The 15,350-nt window shown below is 31.3% G+C and overlaps 2 protein-coding genes across 2 annotated transcripts; one reads left to right on the plus strand and one right to left on the minus strand.

Annotated features, from left to right (window-relative positions):
- The first annotated feature begins 4,827 nt into the window (after nucleotides 1-4,827).
- On the plus strand, nucleotides 4,828-8,291 carry LOC110738791 (B3 domain-containing protein REM5-like). The gene is made up of 6 exons (XM_021919225.1): nucleotides 4,828-4,993; nucleotides 5,184-5,550; nucleotides 5,725-5,840; nucleotides 6,373-6,619; nucleotides 7,257-7,390; nucleotides 7,890-8,291. The coding sequence occupies exons 1-6, from the start codon at nucleotides 4,925-4,927 to the stop codon at nucleotides 8,133-8,135; spliced, it is 1,179 nt and encodes a 392-aa protein (XP_021774917.1). The 5' UTR covers nucleotides 4,828-4,924; the 3' UTR covers nucleotides 8,136-8,291.
- Nucleotides 8,292-8,358: 67 nt separating this feature from the next.
- LOC110738790 (protein STRICTOSIDINE SYNTHASE-LIKE 13-like) lies at nucleotides 8,359-10,885 on the minus strand. The gene is made up of 4 exons (XM_021919224.1): nucleotides 10,058-10,885; nucleotides 9,569-9,853; nucleotides 9,201-9,368; nucleotides 8,359-8,933 (listed from the first exon to the last, which is right to left on the minus strand). The coding sequence occupies exons 1-4, from the start codon at nucleotides 10,426-10,428 to the stop codon at nucleotides 8,525-8,527; spliced, it is 1,233 nt and encodes a 410-aa protein (XP_021774916.1). The 5' UTR covers nucleotides 10,429-10,885; the 3' UTR covers nucleotides 8,359-8,524.
- Nucleotides 10,886-15,350: the final 4,465 nt, after the last annotated feature.

The following is a 15,350-nucleotide window of genomic DNA, read 5'->3' on the forward strand; positions in this document are numbered from 1 at the left end:
TCATTTCACAATTAAGGCAATATCTTGTTACATTAACTGCCATGGCATCAACTCAAACTTACGGGTATCAAGGCTGCTTTCCTCGATCATTGCTAACATTCTTGAGACTACTGGTAACATGGTAAATTAAGTTCTTTTACTCGGTAATTTTTTTTTTTTTTTATTATTTTTTTTTTATTTTTTTTGTAAAATAAGTTAATGCAATGGGTTGATAACATGGTAAATTAAGTTCTTGTTTACTCATAAGTATACATATGTCTTGTGTTAGAAACATGAACAATACAAATTGAAGTATACGAGATAACTATTTTCCTAATTAATATCTTTCCTATACTACACATTTCTTATTTATAATGTACTCTGAAAAAAAAAAAAAACATATAACTATTGTTTGTGAGTCCTACTCCGAATTTATTCCATGACATGAAAAAATGTGAAAGATGGAGGAAAAATAAAAAGAGGATGTTTCAAGTTTTTTGGGCCTTTAAAATGAGGGACCCTGTGTTGATGGCTTTTAGGCATTCCCTTATCAACGAACCTAGATTTATGACATCATATTGTGGCAAAAATATACAATTAATTTGTAAGAAATAACAAAAATATAGCTTAATGAATGTTATTAAGCTGATAAAATAGAGGTTAAATTAATTTTATTTGACATACTTTGTATATATCTTGACATCTTGTATTAGATACTTGAATTTTACTTTTTTTTTTTTTTTTGTACGGGGAATTATACAAATTGAAGTACGTTATAATGCAGTGAATTTTTTTTCTTTTTTCAAGTTACAATAAAAACTCATTATATCTTTCGATAAATAAATGTTTTAATCTAGTTAGTTTATTAGGGGGTATTTAGCACTGTCAAAACGGTTTGACAGTTCGGTTTCGATTCGGTTTGAAATCGGTTCGGTATTTAATCGGGTCGGTTTGGAATCGGTTTAATTGTCTCACGGGTCGGTTTTGGTTCGGTTTAAATAGTTATCGGTTCGATTCGGTTTTGGTTTATTCTTAAGCGGTTTTAATTCGGTTCGGGTTGTAAACAGTCCGGGTTGTAAACGGTTCGGTGCAGACGGGTTGCGGTTTGTTAACGGTGCGGTGTAAACGGTTTTTATCCCGGTTCAAACAGTTTCGGGTTGGAAATGGTTTCGGGTTAGAAACAGTTCGGTTCTTTTTTGGTTCAGTTTATAACTGGTTCGGTTCTTTTTCGGTTCAGTTTATAACTGGTTCGGTTCTTCAATTGTATAACCACTTTAACGTTATTCATATCGGTTCCATTTCAAGTTTACTAAATTATAGTTGAATCTGAATTAAAACATAGCCTAATAGTATATTCATGTCACTAGCACACTCCCATCTTTATTTCATTATTACTCACAGAATCAATGTAATCATATGCTTAATAGTCTCTGTGAATTAATTTTATTTATTACGCCTTCAGCCAAGCCTTGGTACTTAATATTACAAGTTTTTTGTTCATTTGGTTTCATCACCTCAAATGTATACATGACTAGAGGCAGTAGTGTTGCTAATAGTTTGAGGCGGGGCCTGAGCCTGCTTGTTTTGCTCTTGTTTGTGAACACTGATTATCCTTAAGACCTTAATGAATGATTTGCCTTGCTATTTTAAAAAAAATATTCTAAGATTTCTAATATTTAATCCATTTAATTATATCCTCGTCAAAAAAAAAATCCATTTAATTATATAAAAAAGTTTGTAAACGGTTCGATTTAGAAGCGGTTTGGTTCATAAACGATTCGGTTTATAACCAGTTCGGTTTACAATCAGTTCGGTTTTTAAATGGTTCGGTGCAAACGGGTAGCAGTTTGCTAACGGTTCGGTGTAAGCGGTTTTTTTGCCAGTTTAAACGGTTTCGGGTTGGTACCGGTTTCGGGTTAGATACGGTTCGGTTTTTTTCGGTTCGGTTTTCTTTCAGTTCGGTTTATATTCGGCTCGGTTTGTTAACGAGTTCGGTTCTTATACGGTTTAACATTATTCAGGTCGATTCGGTTTCGGGTTTACTAAAATACGGTTCGGGTCGGTTTTCGGTTTCAAAAAAATCAGTTTTTAATCGGTTCGGTTCTCATTTGGGTCGGTCGGTTTCGGGCAGTTAAACGGTTTCGGTTTGAAATTTGACAGCACTAGGGGTATTACACTAGTTGCATTAAAATTTAATTAGTTCATTGATAATTCATGTTCGTGCATAATCTAGGCACCTTGCATCCTTGCCGGTAGTCTATGGAAAAAAAGGACCAAAGAATATCACCGAGCTCATGAGAAATAATGTTGTAGCCATTTCTGTAGCAATTTTTGTTGTAATATTAGTAATAGCTTATATTTTCCGTTATTATTATTTAGCTGGACATTATGTCCAGCGTAAATTACCCGAAAAAATATATAGAAGATTTCCATTAGATATATACTTTGTAGATAGGCAAACAGAATTTGTTAATGAAGATTGTGCCATATATATATATCCGTTTGAAGACGGAGAATTGCTTCGGATTCTTCCAATGTGCAGGCACAACTTCCACTGCCATTGCATCGACGATTGGTTTTCAAAACGTGACTGCCGATGCCCTAATTGTAAATATGATTATTCCAAGGGAAAATATTGTACACTAGAGTATATTAGATTTTTTCTTTTTGGATCATAATTCCTGTTGTACTAGTTAAATTGTGTAATACAACGAGTTTGTTTGATTACATTATTGCGCAAGTATTTATAAATCTTATGAAAGACAGTAATTTTTTGCATAGTGATTGGGCTTCTTCATATTGTCCCCTTCAAATTTAGTAGTGGCATGGTCCGCATGGAACGTGATCATGAAAATTAGAGCTAAATGAGGTTGACATTGCGGAAAAAGGTAAAATAAAGAAAGTCATGCCTCGACATTTTCTTTCTCTTGATTTTTCTTGATGATTCTGCAACATTTATCTAATGTATCCGCAATATTTACTAACAATCTAACATACCTATATGCTTCTCGTCCTCCAAAAAAAATAACAAAAAACAATCTATATATTTTAATAGTCACTTAAATTAAAGGTTTAAAATGGTTCAATTCTTTTTCGGTCCAGCTTAGAATGGCTTTTGGGTTAGATTCAATTTCGGGTTAAAAACGGTTCAGTTTTATTCCAGTTCGGTTTAGAACTGGTTTGGTTTCGATACAGTTTAACATTATTCGGATCGGTTCGGTTTCAGACTTATTAGAAAACGGTTCGGACCGATTTTCGATTTGAAAAAATCAGTTTTTAAACGGTTCGATTTTGGGCACTTAAGCGATTTTGGTTTGGTAAATTTGCCAGTGCTACTTGCTAGTGCTTTTAATGTAAAAGGTGCAAGCTAAGTGCAACAACCAACACAAGGCTATACTTGTTTATTTATTTATTTATATTTTTTTTTTTGGCTACCATTTTTTTTTTAACGAGACAGACCCAACTAAACGCTACATTAAGAATGGTGCCTTAGTATTTTACTAACAGAATTTGCTAAAACTAAAGTTACTTTATCAAGTATTACTAGTTTAACCGAACTGTTTAAAAACTGATTTTTTTCAAATCGAAAATCGATCCAAACCGTTTTCTAATAAGCCTGAAACCGAACCGATCTGAATAATGTTAAACTGTATCGAAACCAAACCAGTTCTAAACCGAACTGAAATAAAACTGAACCGTTTTTAACCCAAAATTGAATCTAACCCGAAAGCCATTCTAAATTGGACCAAAAAAGAATTGAACCGTTTTAAACCCAAAACCGTGTGAATCGAGATAAAAACCGTTTACATTGAGTCGTTAACAAACCGCAACCTGTCTGCACTGAACCGTTTACTACCTGACTGAATTAAAACCGCTCGAGAATAAACCGAAGCAAAACCGACCTGTAAGACACTTAAACCGATTTAAAACCAAAACGTTTGCAAATCGAACGGATTTCAAACCAAACCAAAATCGAACTGTCACACCGTTTTGACAGTACTACGAGTAGCAAGAAATGTTCGGTTGAAGCAAGAAATGTTCCAACTTTATCCATCGGTTTGACCTCCCTTGTCCCCGACCAAAATGTATGTGATTAATTTTCTTTCACCCATTCAAAAGTCATTGTCAGAACTCAGAAGTATTTGAATCCAAAGTCCAACTTCCTTAATACTTCCCCAAATAGTCAAGACCCAACTACCCACATTTAACCACAATCAATGCCTAGCTCACCCCTCCAAACTTAGTAGTACCTCGTTTATCTACCTCTAGCCTCTAGTCTCTAACTAGTGCTTTTAATGTACAAGATTTTTTTTAAGAAAACCGTGTAATCGGAAAGATTAGGTTTGTCTTCTCTTAATACTAAAACCTAAACTATCGAATAAGAGAGCAATTTCTTGATGGGTGTATGTAAGATGACTAAACGAGACTACATAATCTACAACAATTTCTATGTAAATAACTAAATATGCTTAGATTATATTGTATTGAATGAAACATTGAGTTAACGTTTTAAGTTCAACCAAACCTTTTTTAAAAAAAAAAAAATATTACTCTCTTTATTTTATTTTTTTAAAATGTAATAATTTGACTTTTACACTTACTTTAAGTTCGATTTTTTTATTTACTAATGTTAAAAAATGTTATCATGTAATATATTGAAGGATTAGATACAAGTAGATAAATTATCATGATATTAACATCTTGTAATTTATTTTAATAGACAATATTGAAGCTATACTATAGAGTACAATTAAATGTGTTTGGTCAAAGTGTTGTAATTTATAAAACAGAGAAAATATAATTTTCTTTTTGGTACGAAGAAAGATAGCATAAAGGGGTATACTCTTTTCCATCCATATAAATTTACACAAGAATATTTGTAACACACATTGAGTTTACATCAAGCAAACAAAATTACACTAGAAAATTTCTCTAGAGAAGCTAGATGAGGTTATTCCACCCTAAGAAACCACACTTTTTTCAGCCTCTCATTCCCGGTTTTCTTTCTGATTTTGTAAGTCCGCCTTAAACTATACTCCGTCCTAATCTAAATTTCACTATCAACGTGACAACTATTTCTCATGTCGTATAAACGGGGTGTAATAATTTTCATTCTTTTACAAATTTTGTCCTAATCTAAAAGAAATAATAAACGTAGTATGCTAATTTTTCTAAGTAATATTTTATTTTACCTTTGCATGCAGTCAATACCGAAGTCATTTTACAAATATCTTGGTTTAGGAGCAGAAATTGGAGAGAAAATGGCCTTACTAAGAGACAAAAATAAGAAAATTTGGGATGTTAAAATTGAGTTAATTAATAATAAGGTGCAATTCAAAGATGGATGGGAGAAATTTTGCAATGACCATGATTTGCAAATTGGTGATTTTTTGGTGTTTATGCATCAAGGTTACTGGGTTTTCGATGTTTTCGTCTTTGATTCTACGGCTTGTGAGCGCGAATCTGCAACAATTGATGACGAATCTAATCAATTTAACTATGTAATAGTACAAGCTTTAAGCTCTTGTGGCTCGAGAAATAATTCTGGTGCCACTCTTAATGAAGCCAAAGGTATGTGTTTAGTGTTTAATGTTTATGTTCGGTTTTTATTGTGAAATAAGTAACGGATAAAACTGGAAGAACTTTTAGAAACGAATGAGTTTATAAAAAAGATAATACAAAGTACGAGTAATTTATTTATTTTTGGTTATATGTTAAGTTAGATTATTACCAATTTCTATGCAGATGTGCATGTAGGGTTGTCAAGGGAGGTGAATAACAACGTTTTAGAGCAAAGAAATATGGGATCTAGACCAAGTACTTTTGTTCTACAGAATTGCAGCTACGAGTCAGTTGCACTAGTAAGATGTCTAATAACGATTTATTACTTAATTCTCCTTACTCTCTCCGTTCGTTAAAGATTATGTATATAGGTGTAATAATTTCTGATGATTATATGGTAGTCATCCTTAAAACGATTATCATTATACTAATTCTTTATTGGCTGATTTTGATTCATTTTTTAATGTCAAAATTAATTATAAGTCATCTATCTAATTTTTAAAATACATTTATTAATTTTGAAATAATATTTTTATAATTTTCCTTAGTTTTTTTTTTATTATTACTGAAATTAAAAATAATTCATAAATTAACCATAAAAATATTAAAAAATAAATTTTAAAAATTAAAAATATTTATAATAAATTTTGACATAAAAAATTAATGAAAAATCAGTCAATAAAAAATCAGTATAATAATACCATAAAATTATTTAAAAATTAATGAAAAAGTAGTTTTTTTCTGGCGGGATAGTTATTTTAAAGATGAATACCATAGAATTTTTATAAATGATGCTAAAACTCTCTAACATTTATTTTCCTTTGCATGCAGCCAATCCCGAAGCCAATAAATATTGGTGTAGGATCAGAAATTGAAGAGGATAAGATGATCTTATTAAGAGATAAGAGCAAGAAAATTTGGGATGTGAATATCGAGTTAAGTAAAAATAAGGTTCAATTCAAAGATGGGTGGGAGAAATTTTGCCAAGACCATAATTTGCAAATTGGTGATTTCTTGGAGTTAAAATATCAAGGTTACTTGGTTTTCGACGTTTCTGTTATTGTTGATCCTACTGCTCGTAAGCACGAATTTTCAACGCTTGATAAAACTTTTATTTTTTTATGGAAATTTTGTTAACAGCTACTATTTATTTTTAATTTTTTTTTAAAAAAACTACCATAAAAATACAAAAACTTTGAATATCACTACCACATGTTTTTCCGACAAAAATCTCTGTTTTAGGGCGTATTTTTTAAAATTTTCTACCAAAAACCCCAAATTAACCTAAATTAGGTAATACACATCAATTGCCCTAAATTTTTCCCCAATTTTGCGAAACCCTCAATTCAATTTTTTGGTTATGAACCCTAATTTTAATATTCAATTAAGAAATTAAAACATTTACTATGTAGAATTAATGACAGTTTACATGTAATTACGTTCGGCTATAGAATTCCCTTGTTATCAATTCTCTACCGCAATTGATTGAAACCTTATAAAATGAGCTTCCTCAGCCGGAGATTCTTGCCGAAAATTAATTGTGGTAGTGCTACCCAAAGTTTTTGTAATAGTTTTTTTTTTTTATATTTTACCTTTTTTGTTAGACAGTTACTATTTAAATAGAAATAACTTTTAGAAATGAAAGAAAGAGCATATAATATATAACGGAGAAAATATTTTGTTATATGTCGATTTTATTAGCAATTCATATGCAGATGTCGATGAAAGGTTATCAAATAGAACGGAGAACAACAAGGTTCAAGAGCAGAAAAATATTGGTTTTGATCCAACCGGGCATCCTTATTGTACTTTTGTTTTGATGAATCATAGCTACAAGTCAGCTCAGCTGGTAAGTATACTTTAATTGTATGTATAAATAAACACGTAGGTGTCATATTATCGTGTTAGATTACCATAGATGGGTACTTAACATACTTCCTCCATTTGAAGTTCTCTTGTATAGTTTGATCAAACTATACCTAAGGGCTTGCTTGATTTCAGTTCAGTTCAGCTCATTTCAGCTCCAATCGGTTCAGTTCAGTTTAGGTCCTAATTTCCTTCTCTCATAAAATATTCGTATCAACTAAGTTCAGTTCAGTTCAGTTCAGCTCAGTTTAGTAAATGTGAACAGACACTAAGTCTCTAAACGGAGGAGGGTGTATATTAAAGGCGAAAAATCCTTATATGAGTTAGTACTATATAATATATATATATATATATAATATTACTAACTCATACAAGGATTTTTGCAAGAAAAAATGGTGTGATTATGGTAATTAATTATATATATAGTACTAACGAATATATATATTTGTGTCACCTATTATAATTATGGTGTGATTATGCAGTTCATTCCGTTGGAATTTGCAAGAAAAAATGGGCTAGACAAGAGGCAATACGTGGGGATAATAGATGAAAAAGGACGTAAATGGGTGCTACCTTTCAAATATACCAAGGGAAAGTATGCTTATATTGGAAAATTGCGAGGTTTATATGGTGCCAATGGCTTCAAAATCGGAGATTTTGTCATTCTTGAGCTCATTCAATCCGAGAAAGAACCTGTCATTAGATTTCATAATCTTCTAAGATGGTAATTAATTAAACTTTAATTTTTTTTTTCTATCGTACATAATGTAATGTCAAATGGAGTAATTCTTATCATCTTAGAATGAGGTCACTTTTGTACTAGATTCTTAATTCTACCGCACGTGTTTTTTTTAGCTCACTTTGAAATCTTAAATTAGGTTTTCAATTGGGTGAGTAATCAAGCCTCATAATCAAGTATGAGTCAGTTTTGTCAAATCTGATTGCACGTTATTTCATGAACTATTAGATTACACGTATAATGTTTAATTTATGGTATTATTCAATCAATAATCACTCTAAAATCTAATAAATCAAGCTCTTGCATGAAATTCCAAAACATCAACACAACTCTCCTTAGAAAAAACAACATACATGAACAAAACCACCCTAATATGGCTTAAACTAATGCAGGGTAAGGCAGAGTAGCAATGTGGTTATGAGCCACAGTTCCTATCCAAAGTTTACCATTAACCTCTCTAACTTCACTCACTAATTGCATCACAACACCTTGTTTATCTTCCAACACTTCAATGATCTTCCCATCCTCATTGAAAAGCGAAATCACGGTGTACATCTTCATCCCCATTAGCCTAGCCAAGATCTTCAAGGGTAGTGGCAGCCTAAAATACATTCGTCTTAGCCACGGGTTGTTGATCATCACCTCTTGTGGTGCTGTCCTACAACAATCTATAGCTACCCAAAATTCGCCCTTTTCGTTTAGTCTTACGTTGTCTGGAAACCCTGGCAAGTTTGCTACCACCTCTACTTGTCCTGTTTTTGAGCCTTCAAGCCACAACTTCATAAGCCTGTGTTACATGTAACAAGTTTCTTAGCATCACCCGTCGAAAATATTGTACTAAAATACTAATCACTCGTCATATGAGTTATGATCTAAAAATTATCTAGGCCATGTTTAGAAAATTGAGTTAAAATATCTTAAAATGGTTCTTATTTTTGTGACGGTCCAAATAGAAATATGGTTTATTATTCAGAGATTAGCGAAGTGTATCTATTACTAGTAAAAAAAACAAAAAAAAAGCATGTTATTAGAGTGAAAGGAGTATGATTATAACCTGCAATTAGTAGTTTCAGTGAAGAGGAGAAAAGTTTGATCTTTTGATAATTGAACTCCATTAGGAAAAGCCAAGCCATCCAATACAACATGTGTTTCTTTGGTAGATGGATCATATCTTAGAAGCCTACCTGTGGCTTCTCCCTCTAATAATATCAAGAAGTGGTGCCTGTAACAACCCAAAATCGTGTAAGTTATTTTGAAACGGGGAAAGTAACTTAAAATAGGTGACAGATCTTGTAATATAGATTACGAGTTACAACACATAAAAGTAGTGCTAAATACATCTCCAAGACAAATTTTAAGTGGTTTTCGACGTATTTAGGAACATTTTGAATTATCTATACAAAAGGAAGAAAATGTACTTACACTCTATTGTATCTCTTGCTAGTATCAGTGAAGAAAATTGAGCCATTTTTGTGAATATCAAGATCATTTGCAAAAAGTATGGGATCTCCATCAACATGGGTTGCCAAAGGAGTAGCAAGACCACCTTCAGGCCCAACAACAAGAAGCCCATAATATGCATCAGCAATGTACAAATTTCCTGTTTTTTGATCGAACCTAAGGCCCAATGGGCGCCCACATAATTGCTCAAACTTCCATTGCTTTGCTGTTGTTGAGTCAACTCCTTTCCCACATAATTTCATTGACCTTTCAAAATGCATTAGCAAAATTTAAGCAATCTCAACAATTACATTAAATGAAGTGATTTAAAATCTTTGAAAATAGTTAAAGTATCATAACGTAAACCGATATGGTTTTTCGAGTAAAGAAAAACACATTTATTATTAGATTGTCTTCTCTCAAGAGTGAAACCTAACTTATTGTAAACCGATATAATTACCGAAAACTAACCAGGTTGATGTCACAGTCGCAAATGTTTCCCACCCAATTTTCTCACCCATCCATCTTACAACTCGACCATCTGCCAATCCGGTATATGGGCCTCGGCCCAATTTATCAAACTCCAATGATTCTGGGCCAAAAACTTGATCAACAAACTCCAATTTACCGTGTTGGCCCAATCGACTTTGGTTGTCTCTAGGCCAATTTTTCATAACTTCATTGTAAGGTGCAATTTGATTCTTAATAGGCTTGAACTCATACCCTCCCAAAGGACCCAATTCAAATGGATCCATTATAATAAACCCTAATACAACAACTAACACAAGAAGATAAGGGTGTTGCAACAAAGCCTCATCTTTAATTGCATTTTTCTTCTCCATTTTTGTTAATCTTGACAATTATTTTGGCTTCTAGAAGGAAAATGAAGGATGAAAAAGATAGATGTTATGCAAAAAAAGAAGGTGAGAAGTTCAAGCTCCTTTTGGTAGGATTTAGAAGAAGAGCATGTATTACTTGTGACAAAGTTTTATAGTTGGTTTTGGTTGAGGGTAAGTTTGTTCTTTTGATCTGTTGGCCAATGACATTTGTACTGTTTATAGAAACTACATATGAAATGAAAAAGACAATATCAAAAGTTATGAATATTGTGTGATATAACCCATGAATGATTGTTTACTTTACATATATAAGAGCTTGTTTAGTTGTTTTAGTACCACTTATTAAAACATACTTGAAAATAGAGAAGATGAAACCAAAATTTTGTCATGAATTTAAGTCCCACTTGTATAATTGTTTTGATAGACTCATATAGAAGTTTGTTTGGGCTCTTTCCATGCTAAAAGTACATAATGCATGATAATACAACATATATGTATCTTTCTAGCGTTACTGTGTTTATCTACTTTAAAAGAAATTTGTTTTGGCTCTTGTAGAGTTTTAGATAGTAAGTTCACTTATTTACTAAAAACATAAAGAAAGATGCAAAAGATTACCTCAAAACTAATTTTGAAATGTCAAGCAAGTCACCCTTTGTATGATGTCCAATTTAATTGGCAATTTATTGTGTTCATCTATTGCCAATTTATGTTTGCATCCTTGTACTCCTATTAATAGATGTCACAAGCTTGCTGGAAATGGAATCTCGTTAAATATCATAGGAGTAATAATTCGACAATAATTATTTAATTTTATGGGAGATCTTTTTAGATAAGTATGTTTTGAATTTCCGAATATATAATTGAGACATTGTTTTATTACAACAATGCATTAGTTACTCCATACAAACAATGCAAGATTTCAAACAACATGACACATAAAAACTAAAAAGAATTAAAGGGAGTACCACGTACAACTCTACAAGGATCGCATTAGCACAAAGGGTTAGGTTATTGGCGCATAACTGCTATTTACATGGCAAGTAAATAGCAGCTACAAGACAAAAGAGTGGTGAATTATTATTTTTTCTAGTGTACTGTTACCTATAAGGCTATAATGACTATAAATGGTACCACTAATTAAAACAACTTATACTATAGTAGTATAAAATACATGTATAATAGTACATTAAAAAAAAAACCACAGTAAGTATAATAGTAAATTAAAAATACCATTGTACCAATTAAAAATACCATTGTACCAATAAAATATCACAAAAATTAAGTGAATTTACTAGTTAGCCCTCTTATATGCATCTCAAACAAATAATAGTTATGCACCTAGTTGCACTTAGCACGAAGCAATATGAATTTAAGGCATAGTTTTATGGTTAAGTCTTGGCGCATAGCGCCTATTGATTTCAGCGCATATAGGATGACAATTTTACAAATTAAATAGTACTATTCAAAAAACTTATACTTTAGTGGTACATTATACATGCATAATGGTACTTTTATGTACCATTAGAGAGTCAGCTTTTTCCAGAAGTTGAAACTTTATTTTAGAATGGTAAAAAGTACCACTACTCTCGTAATATATAGTCCATAAAACGTATTATTCAAACAAATTATATTATAGTGGTACATTATATATGCATAATGGTACATTATAATGTACCACTACAAAGTCAGCTTTTTCTAGAAGCAATAATTGAATTAGCGAAAATTACTTCCTTACCCTCCTATTTACATAGCTCGCCCATAGGTGCTATGCACCCAGACTCAAATGTTCCAGTCTTATTTTTTTTAAAAAAAGAAATGGTCCAATATATTTGAGTGATTTCCATGGATATGGCTAAAAGAACTAAAATTTCCTCAATTGCTCTACTTTTTATAAAATTAGGGCAGTAATGCACACGATGCGCGTGCCATAGCTAGTTATATCCGGAATCTCTTTCGGTTGGCCTTACATCACAAATTTAGTTATAGGCAATATTATTAATGAGAGAAAATATGTGAACACATATATTTAGGGGTATAAATGTTCACACGCTATTCTTAAGAGTAAAAAAAGGTAATTATCGTTAATGAAGGCAATTAAGTAAATAAACATTTTAGATGGTATAATTATCCAAACACTATTTATTTAAAAAGCTTGTACAAATTAATGAGGGAGAATAAGTAAATACACATTTTGAAGGGTATAATTAGCATCACACTAATTTTAAGAGTAATCTTGTACTTTTTATAAGGTAGAGAGATAGAGAGTCCTACATACAGTCCACGTCCACGTCTTCCAACCTCTTTATATATATATATATATATATATATATATATATATATATATATATATATATATATATATATATATTCCTGGTTTAGAGCAATACCACTAATTGAATTAGTAATTTTACCTTACATAAAACGGATAATTAGCGGTTTTATGGTAATTTGTGTTACCGCTAATTGAATTAGCGGTTATACGGTAAAATCGATAATTCATTTAGCGGTTTTGTACACATCCCAAAAAAAAAAGTGTGTAATTATGGAATTTTGATTTCTTTTAAAAATATCATGAAAATCACTCAATCTATTTGATTGTTTTGAAAGGTGTATAAAAAAACCGAAGACAGGATACCTCAAAGTGAATAATTTATCAAGAGATGATACTAATAAAAATCTTACTTACGCTAATTATTAGTCAATCCTTTTCTTGGTAAAAGGACTAAAACATTTCTTGTCTTCATACTTAAGTAGAACTCCGTATAATCTTTGTTTAATAACATGTAAGGGTCTGTTTACATTTACTGAACTGAACTGAGCTGAGCTGAACTAAACTGAAGTGAACTGAATAGAGCTGAAACGAATATTTTATGAGAGAAGAAAACTAGGAGCTGAACTGAAATGAAATAAACTAAACTGATTGGAGATGAACTGAACTAAACTGATTAGAGCTGAACTAAAGTGAAGTGAACTGAAATTAAGTTGGAGTGAATAGGCCCTAAATTTATTCAATAGAAAAATGTAAAATTTTGTGTGCCTAAAATTATGTTTTTTGATATGTAATTTAAGCATATAAATTAATCATGTTCAGATCAAAACGTTTGAGATGCTCTTCGGTGTGGCTAGAAATAGATGCATCCAAAGATCTGTTTGTTTGTTTGTATTTTTTTTTTTTTTTTGGATTTGAAGATAATGAAATGAGAAAAAGATATCAACTAAGCAAGAAAATACCACTGTCATGGTCCGGGATTTTAGACCCCGAAATGCCCTAGCCTTGAGCGGAAGAGGGGCTTGTAAGCACAAAGCAACACAAGCAGACAATTAAATAAAGGAGCACTCACGCTTATCTGGCGACGGAGTGCGGGTGGTAGGGGCTTGAGATGGCTGATACTTCAAGGCGGGCACAAGCGGGTCCGAACCACGAGCTCTTAGTGCGTCAAGTTTGTTTGGAGGGGAGCTAATATGCAAGTAATTAGACACAATATCTATAAATAAAAGGTCTAACAACAAACAAGCATAAAAGCAAAGCAACACTTGGTTCAGTTCAGTAAAAACAAGTTCAATACAGTAAAAATAAGTTCAATTCAATTCAACTCCAATTAGTTCAGTCCAGTTCAGCTCTGATCAGTAAATGAGAACATGCCTTAAATTATAATAGACCTTTTTTAGGTGAAAATTTCAAAATTACGCTCCGTTGATCACTTCACCTTATTGTTGCGGAACTGAAATTATTTTTATTGAACTAATATTACTTTTGCTGAATTTAAATTATTTTAACTGAACAGAAACTAATTTTACTAAACTGAAATTATTTTTGCTGAACTAAAATTATTTTTATTGATTTTCTATTTCATTTATTCTTTAAGTTTACTGATTTTTACTAAATAGAAATTAATTTTATGATTCGAAATTATTTTTGCTGAACTGAATTTATTTTTACTGAACTAAAATTAATTTTGCTAATATGAAAGTATTTTTTTACTAAATATTATTAATTTATGGTGAAGTGAACATGGTCTTATTTTACAAGTTGGCCCTATTCACTTCACCTTAAAAAAAATATTAAGTTAAAATAATTTCAATTCAGTAAAAATTATTTCAGTTTAGTAAAAATAATTTCAGCTCAGTAAAAATAATTTCAGTTCAATAAAAATAATTACAATTCAGTCAAATTCAATAGTAATAAATTATAAAGAACAAATATATATAATAGAAAATCAGTAAAAAAAAAATTACATTTAGCAAAAAATAATTTCGGTTCAGCAAAAATCATTTTAGTTCAGTAAAAATAATTTAAGTTTAATAAAAATAATTTAAGTTTAGTAAAATTAATTTCAATTTAGCAAAAATAAGGTAAAGTGAACGGGACCTTTGAGTAAAACTATCTAGATCCTTTTTAAACAACACACATATAATTGAGATATTGTTAAATTATACTTCGTATATATATACTTCCGGGTGCATGGTACATCCAATGGTATATGTTTGCTCATTTGATGATAAAATGAGCAATGATCTGATAGAGTTATGAGAAAGTGAATGTTGAAAAGCTTAATTATATTGATGTAATTCCATGAGTATATATAGTACATGAGTAAGCAATATAATACGACTAGATACATTGGAGTACTTGTCTAGGAACATTAGCTAAGAATAAGGGATATCTTTGATCATCAATCTAAAGAGTAAATCAAGGGATTGCTAACTATAAACAATATCAATAAATATGATTTGATCAAATCCTTTACACGCCCCCGCAAGATGGACGGCCAAAGGGAAAGTACAATCTTGTAAAATGAATGTTCTTCTTGATTGTTGATTGCCACTTCAAGATATTGGTGGTCCTTCAATTGAGAGTTGTGCGTACCAAATTGGGAGTTAAAAGAATTTTAACTCAAGGAGGGGAAGAGGGGAAGTGAGATATA

Source organism: Chenopodium quinoa, unplaced genomic scaffold (assembly GCF_001683475.1).
Source record: "Chenopodium quinoa cultivar QQ74 unplaced genomic scaffold, ASM168347v1, whole genome shotgun sequence".
In the NCBI taxonomy this organism is placed as follows: domain Eukaryota; kingdom Viridiplantae; phylum Streptophyta; class Magnoliopsida; order Caryophyllales; family Amaranthaceae; genus Chenopodium; species Chenopodium quinoa.